At 40.5% G+C, this 9,775-nt stretch overlaps 1 protein-coding gene across 1 annotated transcript; it reads left to right on the top strand.

Annotated features, from left to right (window-relative positions):
• The first annotated feature begins 4,023 nt into the window (after positions 1-4,023).
• LOC106996474 (eukaryotic translation initiation factor 4B) lies at positions 4,024-7,868 on the top strand. The gene has a single exon (XM_077978025.1). The coding sequence runs from the start codon at positions 4,054-4,056 to the stop codon at positions 5,887-5,889; it is 1,836 nt and encodes a 611-aa protein (XP_077834151.1). The 5' UTR covers positions 4,024-4,053; the 3' UTR covers positions 5,890-7,868.
• The last annotated feature ends 1,907 nt before the right edge of the window (positions 7,869-9,775 follow it).

The following is a 9,775-nucleotide window of genomic DNA, read 5'->3' as shown; positions in this document are numbered from 1 at the left end:
ACTCTTTAAGCATGAATCTCACAGGACCAATAAAACAAAAATACAGTAAATAAATGAATAAAACCAAGGTATTCAGGCAACAAATAGCAGGATGAATGGAAAGTACCTCACATCTCAATACTAACATTGAATGTAAGTGGTCTAAATGCTCCACTTAAAAGATATAGAATTGCAGAATTGATAATAATGCACCAGCAAGTATCTGCTGCCCTCAAGAGACTCCTCTAACCATAAAGGGTCATATAAACTTAAGGTAAAAGGGTAGAAGAAGATACCCCATGCAAATGGCCACAAAAGTGAGCAGGAGTAACTATTCTTATATCAGAAAAAAACTAACTTTAAAGCAACAGCAGTTAAAAAAGACAAAGAGGGACATTATATAATAATAAAAGGATTTGTCCAACAGGAAAATATCACAATACTAAATATACATGCACCTAACACTGCAGTTCCCAAATTTATATAACTATTACTATTAGACCTAAGAAATTAGATAGACAGTAACACAATAATAGTGAGGGACTTCAGTACTCCACTGACAGCACTAGACAGGTCAAGACAGAAAATCAAGAAAGAAACAATGGATTTAAACTATGCCCTAGAGCAAATAGACGTAAGACATATTTACAGAATATTCTGCCCAACAACCATAGAATATACATTCTATTCATCAGCACAAGGAACTTTCTTCAAGATAGGCCATATGATAGACCACAAAACAAGTCTCAATAAATTTAAGAAAATTGAAATTATATGAAGTGCTCTCTCAGACAACAGTAGAATAAAACTGGAAAGCAACTCCAAAAGAAACCTTCAAAACCATGCAAACACATGGAAATTAAATAACTTGTTCGTGAATGATCACTGGGTCAAATACGAAATCAAGATGGAAATTTTAAAATTCTTTGAACTGAACAGTAGTGATGCATCCTATCAAAACATCTGGAATAATGCAAGGAGTGTGCTGAAAGTCTGTCCGGAGCTGCACGCCCCGGCCATAGCGAATAATAATTGAGGATTAAACGCCTGAGCTATATTCATTTCCACCCCACACCTTCTCCCTAGATTTGCCTTTTTTCTCCTGTACTAATACCTCATTAAAGATGGCGCTCTTCCTGCTTCTTCTTCACTCACTTTTCCCGCGCCCGGGAAAATTGTTACTTAGTAGCGCAAGCGCAACATGACATCCGACCGGAGAAACCGAAACTAACCTGGCCACGCCCTCAGCAATGAGATCATTTCCGCCTTAGCCCAACCCCTTCCCTTCCAAGTGTATATAAGGCAGTGCATTACCGCCATTAAACGAGACTTGATCAGAGAACTGTCTTGTCTCCATTTCTCGTGTCTCTTGTTCCCCAAATTCCCACCCCCTCCTCCAGGGCCTGCTCTGACTATCCCGCGGGCCGGGATAAAAGTCCATAGCTTTAAATGTCTACATCAAAAAGACTGAAAGAGCACAAATAGACAACCTAAGGTTATTTTTAGAAATTCAAGAAACAAGAACACACCAAAGCCAAACCCAGCAGAAGAGAGAAAATAACCAAGATCAGAGCAGAACTAAATGAAATTGAAACAAAATAATACAAATATAAACAAAGACCATTGACAAGATTAACCAGGAAAAGAAGAGAGAAGAGCCAAATAAGCTCATTTAGAAATGAAATGGGGGTTATTACCACCACGCCACAGAAATACAAAAGATTATTCAAAGGTACTATGAACACATTTATGTGCATAAACTAGAAAACCTAGAGGGGATGAATACATTCCTGGAAACATAAAACCCTCCTCGATTAAATCAGAAAGAATTAGAAACCCTGAACAGACCAACAAAAAGCAGCAAGATGGAAAAGACAATTTAAAAATTTACAACAAAACAAATTCCAGGACCAGAAAGATTCACAGCTGAATTCTACCAGACATTCAAAGAAGAGTTGGTACCAATTCATTTGACACTATTCCACATGCTAGAAAAAGATGGAATTCTCCCTAAATCATTCTATGAAGCCAGTATCACCCTAATAACAAAACCAGAAAAGGAAATAACAAAGAAAACTACAAACCAATATCCCTGATGCACACAGATGCAGAAATTCTTTACAAAATACTAGCTAACTGAATCCAACAGCACATCAAAAACATAATCCACCATGATCAAGTAGGCTTCATATTAGGGATGCAGGAACGGTTCTACATACACAAGTCAATAAATGTGGTACAACACATAAACAGAATTTAAAAATCACATGATCCTCTCAATAGACACTGAAAAGGTACTTGACAACATGCAGCATCACTTTATGATTAAAACTTTCAGCAAAATTGGCACACAAACCCACAGCCAACATAATACTGAATGAGAAAAAGTTGAAAGCATTCACTCTCAGCAGGGGAAAAACACAAGGATGGCCGCTCTCACCAATTTCATTCAACAGAGTACTGAAAGTCCTAGCCAAATCAATCAAACAAGGGAAATAAATAAAGGGCATCCAAATTGCTAAAGAGGAAGTAAAACAGTCGCTGTTTGCTGATAATATAATCGTATACCTAGAAGACGCTAAAGACCCCTCCAAGTGACCAAGCAGAGAATCAAATCAAGAACTGAACCCCTTTTACAACAGCAGTTTTAAAGAAATAATAACTAGGGATATATCTAAACAAGGAGGTGAAAGACCTCAAGAAAAACTACAACACACTGCTGAAAGAAATGATACATGATGCAAAATATGAAAATGCACCCCTTGCTCATCGATGAATAGAATCATTGTTGTGATGATGACCACACTGACAAAAGCAATCTACAAACTCAATTCAATTCCCATTAAAATGCCACCATCATTCTTCACAGAGCTAGAAAAAACAATTCAAAAATTCGTATGGAACCAAACAAGAGCCAACATACCCAAAGCAAGACTAAGCAAAAGAACAAATCTGATGGTGTCACATCACCTGACTTCAAACAATACTCTAAGTCCATAGTCACCAAAACAGCATGGTGCTGGTATAAAAATAGGCACATAGACCAATGGAACAGAATACAGATCCCAGAAATAAACCTAAATACTTACAGCCAACTTATCTTTGACAAAGCAAACAAACACATAAAATGGGTAAAGGACACCTTATCCAACAAACGGTGCTGAAATAATTGGCAAGCCGAATGTAGAATAAAACTGGATCCCCATCTCTCACTGTATATAAAAATCAACTCAAGATAAATATAGGACTTAAATCTAAGACCTGAAACTATAAAAATTCTAGAAAATGACATTGGAGAAACCATTCTGGATATTCGCTTAGGCAAAAAGTTCATGACCAAGAACCCAAAAGCAAATGCAACAAAAGCAAAAATAAATAGGTGAGACTAATTAAACTGAAGACCTTCTGCACAGCAAAGCAACAGTCAGCAGACTAAACATATAACCCACAGAGTGAAAGAAAATCTTCACAATCTATATATCTGAAAGATAACCATATCCAGAAACTACAAGAAACTCAAAACAAATTGGCAAACAATCCCATTAAAAAGTGGGCTAAGTACATGAATAAACAATTCTCAAAACAAGATAAATAAATGGCTAACAAACATATGAAAAAATGCTCAGTTTCACTAATGATCAGGAAAATGCAAACCAAAATCACAATGTGATACCATCTTACTTCTGCAAGAATGTTCATAATCAAAAAATGAAAAAATAATAGTTGTTGGCCAGGCATGATGGCTTACACCTGTAATCCCAACACTTTGGGAGGCCAAGTTGGGCAGATCACTTAAGGTCCGGGGTTTGACACCAGCATGTACAACATGGTGAAACCCTATCTCTACTAAAAATGCAAAAAAATTACCTAGGTGAGGTGGCACATGCCTGTAATCCCAGCTACTCCAGTGGCTGAGGCAGAAGAATGGCTTGAACCCGGGAGGCAGAAGTTACAGTGAGTCAAGATCATGCCACTGCACTCCGACCTGGGTGAAAGAGCAAGACTCCATCCATCTCAAAAATAAATAAATAAAAATAATAGATGTGCCTTTGCGTTCTCTTTCCCTCTCCCAACATGGCGGCCTCAGCAAAAAAGAAGAATAAGAAGGGGAAGACTATCTCCCTAACAGACTTTCTGGCTGAGGATGGGGGTACTGGTGGAGGAAGCACCTATGTTTCCAAACCAGTCAGCTGGGCTGATGAAACGGATGACCTGGAAGGAGATATTTCAACAACGTGGCACAGTAATGATGACGATGTGTACAGGGTGCCTCCAATTGACCGTTCCATCCTTCCCACTGCTCCACGGGCTGCTCGGGAACCCAATATCGACCGGAGCCGTCTTCCCAAATCGCCACCCTACACTGCTTTTCTAGGGAACCTACCCTATGATGTGACAGAAGAGTCAATTAAGGAATTCTTTAGAGGATTAAATATCAGTGCAGTGCGTTTACCACGTGAACCCAGCAATCCAGAGAGGTTGAAAGGTTTTGGTTATGCTGAATTTGAGGACCTGGATTCCCTGCTCAGTGCCCTGAGTCTCAATGAAGAGTCTCTAGGTAACAGGAGAATTCGAGTGGACGTTGCTGATCAAGCACAGGATAAAGACAGGGATGATCGTTCTTTTGGCCGTAATAGAAATCGGGATTCTGACAAAACAGATACAGACTGGAGGGCTCGTCCTGCTACAGACAGCTTTGATGACTACCCACCTAGAAGAGGTGATGATAGCTTTGGAGACAAGTATCGAGATCGTTATGATTCAGACCGGTATCGGGATGGGTATCGGGATGGGTATCGGGATGGCCCACGCCGGGATATGGATCGATATGGTGGCCGGGATCGCTATGATGACCGAGGCAGCAGAGACTATGATAGAGGCTATGATTCCCGGATAGGCAGTGGCAGAAGAGCATTTGGCAGTGGGTATTGCAGGGATGATGACTACAGAGGAGGCGGGGACCGCTATGAAGACCGATACGACAGATGGGATGATCGGTCGTGGAGCTCCAGAGATGATTACTCTCGGGATGATTATAGGCGCGATGACAGAGGTCCCCCTCAAAGACCCAAACTGAATCTAAAGCCTCGGAGTACTCCTAAGGAAGATGATTCCTCTGCTAGTACCTCCCAGTCCAGTCGAGCTGCTTCTATCTTTGGAGGGGCAAAGCCTGTTGACACAGTTGCTAGAGAAAGAGAAGTAGAAGAACGGCTACAGAAGGAACAAGAGAAGTTGCAGCGTCAGCTGGATGAGCCAAAACTAGAACGACGGCCTCGGGAGAGACACCCAAGCTGGCGAAGTGAAGAAACTCAGGAACGGGAACGGTCGAGGACAGGAAGTGAGTCATCACAGACTGGGACCTCCGCCACATCTGGCAGAAATGCACGAAGGAGAGAGAGTGAGAAGTCTCTAGAAAATGAAACACTCAATAAGGAGGAAGATTGTCACTCTCCAACTTCTAAACCTCCCAAACCTGATCAGCCCCTAAAGGTAATGCCAGCCCCTCCACCAAAGGAGAATGCTTGGGTGAAGCGAAGTTCTAACCCTCCAGCTCAATCTCAGAGCTCAGACACAGAGCAGCAATCCCCTACAAGTGGTGGGGGAAAAGTAGCTCCAGCTCAACCATCTGAGGAAGGACCAGCAAGGAAAGATAAAAATAAAGTAGATGGGATGAATGTCCCAAAAGGCCAAACTGGGACCTCTAGCCGTGGACCAGGAGACGGAGGGAACAAAGACCACTGGAAGGAGTCAGATAGGAAAGATGGCAAAAAGGATCAAGACTCCAGATCTGCACCTGAGCCAAAGAAACCTGAGGAAAATCCAGCTTCGAAGTTCAGTTCTGCAAGCAAGTATGCTGCTCTCTCTGTTGATGGTGAAGATGAAAACGAGGGAGAAGATTATGCCGAATAGACCTCTACATCCTGTGCTTTCTCCTAGTTTCTCTCCACCCTGGAACATTCGAGAGCAAATCAAAACCTCTATCCAGACAAGACAAAATAAAACTCACCATCTCCTGAAGACCTTTCTTACCTTTTTTTAAAAACAAAAAATGAAATTATTTTGCATGCTGCTGCAGCCTTTAAAGTATTAAAGTAACTGGAGAATCGCCAATATAGCCAGAGAGAAAGGGACTACAGCTTTTTAGAGGAAGAGTTGTGGTGTGTTATGTCACCACACAGTTGCCAGTGTGATTAGTGCCTAGGGGCCTCCATTTAGCAGAAATGGTAATGACAGTGATATAACGTCTGGAACCTGGTTGGGCAGTAGGGGAGGGAGGTAGAAGGAAAATTGTGAGATTTCTACCTTTTAGTTTTTATACTATTGTGGCATATATGAATTCTCAAAACATTATCTGAATACATTTTCCACTCTTGGAAAGGTAGATTTAGCCTCAAGTTGTTTTAGTCTCCAGGAGGCTGCCAGCCCCTCCTCTTATTTAATTCTGAGTTTTGGGGGCCAGCCTAGGGGGAATTTTTTTTTTAACCCCCCAGGGGGGTAGTTGGGAGTGAGACTATAGGCCATAAAGAATAGGACTGCATTGGACCAAAATAAATGGGAAAATCGTGGTTTGAAAAGAAGCTTTTGGGAAGTGATGAGTCATTTTGTACCAGGTAATGGGGAAAATTGTGTGACCTCCAGCAAACACATGAATGGTTATTTCCTGGAGCCGGAAGCACTTGAGGGTCGTGGTAATTCCCAGTGTTTTCTGTGTCCTAGTTTTACCCTTTCTAAACACTGTCCTTTTTGAAAGTTTGAATATATCCACATTCTGTTGAAACCTTGAAACTAAAAACTTAGACTCTTGTCATCATCTTAAGTTCTTCGTGCTACTCTTAACCTCCCAAAAAGCAGTCTCTTAAGTCACATAGATGATGTCTTGGGCATTTTCTCTCTCAGCCATGGAGAGCTGTGAAAGGAAGAATCGCTGCTTTTCTCAAGCAAATCGGTTTCTTGATGTCTTTTGGTTCTCACTCCTTGCCTGCTCCTGATGCTTTGACCCCTTTTATAGATCAGAGTGCTCTAGAATAATGGATGGTCTTGGATGGTGGATAAATAGGGACAGGGACAGTTAAATTGGGAGCCTTTTTTACAACCTTGATGAGTTTTTCCCCCCACGTTTCCTTCTCCACTGAAATGCTACACCAATGCTTGTTGGATTCATGAGGTAGCCAGACCAATGTGTTGTTTTTCTTTATTATTTTTTTTTAAAGCTTCCCTTGAGAGAATAAATGGTAATGGAGAGAACTATTTAACAAGGTCCTGGTTTCTCTTGCAACACAGTAGCTAAACTTGCCTGCTTGTATGTGCATTTTTGTAGGGATCGGCTTGGTAGACAGTATTAGCAGAGAAACGACACCTTGATCTTGGTTTGCAAGCCCGTCTCCCATCAGTCCTAGATTAGGCCCTGTTCAGCCATGCAGGGGTGTTGGTTTATGCGTGCTGCAGCAGTGGGCATAATATAATTTACCCAGTTGACAAAGGTGTGTACCAAGTGAATTTAAATAATTGGTGTGGATTGGCCAGTAGCTAAGAAGTGGGCTTTTAAAGAGTGTTGAAGATTGAAAGGTTTTTTTTTTTTTAAAAAAAAAGGAAAAACCATTGATTGTAGATAATGAAAAGCTAGGGTTTGCCCTCTTCATGTCTACTCTCCTTCCAAATAGTTATATCCAAAACTGTTTTTCCCTCTCCCCTGCCTTGTCCCCCCTATTAAAATAGAAATGGGGATTAATGTCCCACTCCTGAATACATGTAAAATTTGTACAAAAATATCTTCTATGAAAATGATTTGTAATCTGTAGACTTATTACCTGGGAGATGTCTTGATGTAAAATCCCATCCTTTGGGTTGTGGGTTTTTTGTTTTCTCCAAATAAATCTGATCTTTAAAAATAATAATAATAATAATAATAACAATAATAATAATAATAGATGTTGATATGGAAGCGGTGAAAAGGGAACACGTCTACACTGCTGGTGGGAATGTAAACTATAAATGAGTGGATAAAGAAATTGTGGTATATATATGATTGAATACTACTCAGCCATAAAAGGAAGGAATTAATGGCATTCGCAGCAACCTGGAAGAAACTGGAGACTATTATTCTAAGTGAAGTAACTCAGGAATGAAAACCAAACACTGGATGTTCTCACTCATAAGTGGGAGCTAAGCTATGAGGATGCAAAGGCATAACAATGATACAATAGACTTAGGGAAAAGGGTGGCAAAGGGGTGAGGGATAAAAGACTACAAATTGAGTTCATTGTATACTGCTCGGGTGATGGGTGCACCAAAATCTCACAAATCACCACTAGAGAACTTACGTAATTAAATACCAAATCCACAAAAACCTATGAAAATAAAAGATTTTAAAATAAAATAAAATTATAAACATTTAAAAACATAGTTCCTAAAAAATTCTTCTAAAATGGAAAAAAAAAAAAAAGTTCCTGAAGGTAATGTATCAGAAACTCTATTATGTTACCTCTTAATGCATATATATGAGCCGACTTGCTCAACTTCTGAGAACTTATCGGGAAGCTGCTGATCACCTGTTGCAGGTGTTTTCTATCTATTGTAAGACTGTATTTCCCTGGCACTACCTGCAACCAATTACTACTTTAGAGAGAGACAGTTAACAACCACCTGACTTGACCATCACCTGGTGGTGTTCACTTGACATTTCTAGTGTGGGGGGGTGGAAGGATCTCTCCTGCCCTGCACACATCTGACCAGCTTTCAGATTTTCTTTCTTTTTATTTCATTTTTTTTTTAAGACGGAGTCTCGCTCTATCACCCAGGCCGGAGTGCAGTGGTGCAAACTCAGCTCACTGCAGCCTCTGCCTCCCGAGTTCACACCATTCTCCTGCCTCAGCCTCCGGAGTAGCTGGGACTACAGGCGCCCGCCACCAAGCCCAGCTAATTGTTTGTATTTTTAGTAGAGAAGGGGATTCACCATGTTACCCAGGATGGTTTTGATCTCCTGACCTCGTGATTCGCCCGCCTCAGCCTCCCAAAGTGCTGGGATTACAGGCGTGAGCCACTGTGCCCGGCTTCAGATTTCTTATTGTCAGATTTCAGGTAGGACAAACAGCTGATGTTTCTGGCTTTTGATTTTTTTTTTTTTTTTAACCAATAGTATCCCCCCAAATGAAACTAATAAGCCTTAACCGACATTATGGCTTAGCCAAGCATGTATGAGGCATCTCCAAAGATGTGAAGGAGCCATTCAAAAACTAAAAAATCACACAAACATCAAAACAAATAAGGCTGGTCCCCTCATCAGAAATTAAATCCAGGATGCAGCAGTAAAAGCATAAAATTTTTAACTATTCGATGACAAGGTAAAGTGGCTTTTATTCTTATTTTCTCAGAGGATCTAAGGCAAGCAGTTTGAGCTTACAAAAAAAGCTTAACTTTGTTTTAGGTCAGATTTTTGCTCTGTAATTTAGTCAAAAGAAATTTTAAAGCTAGCCATAACACTATTAGGTGTCTTTATTTGAAACTCAATCTTCTGATCAACCACTTGGAATAAGAGAGCTCTAAAATATTTTTTAACTTAGAAGTCTCAATTTAAAGAATCCATCTTCTGGCCAAGGACTATTAGAATTTCCAGTGATGTATTGATTCTAAGTGACTCAATCCAACAGCCTCTTCAGTGAAAAACCAATCCCAGTGATCTTTTCCCCCACCCCAACAAAATAAAATATGTACTCTCAGGAACAGGCTTAGGTTAGCAAAAGACTCTTCTTGCCACAGTCCTATCGAACCAACAAGACTTGGGGTGGCAAAAGTTCAT

Source organism: Macaca mulatta, chromosome 19 (assembly GCF_049350105.2).
Source record: "Macaca mulatta isolate MMU2019108-1 chromosome 19, T2T-MMU8v2.0, whole genome shotgun sequence".
In the NCBI taxonomy this organism is placed as follows: domain Eukaryota; kingdom Metazoa; phylum Chordata; class Mammalia; order Primates; family Cercopithecidae; genus Macaca; species Macaca mulatta.
The sequence above is the reverse complement of the archived record's forward strand: the minus strand, read 5'-3'. Positions and strand labels throughout refer to the sequence as shown.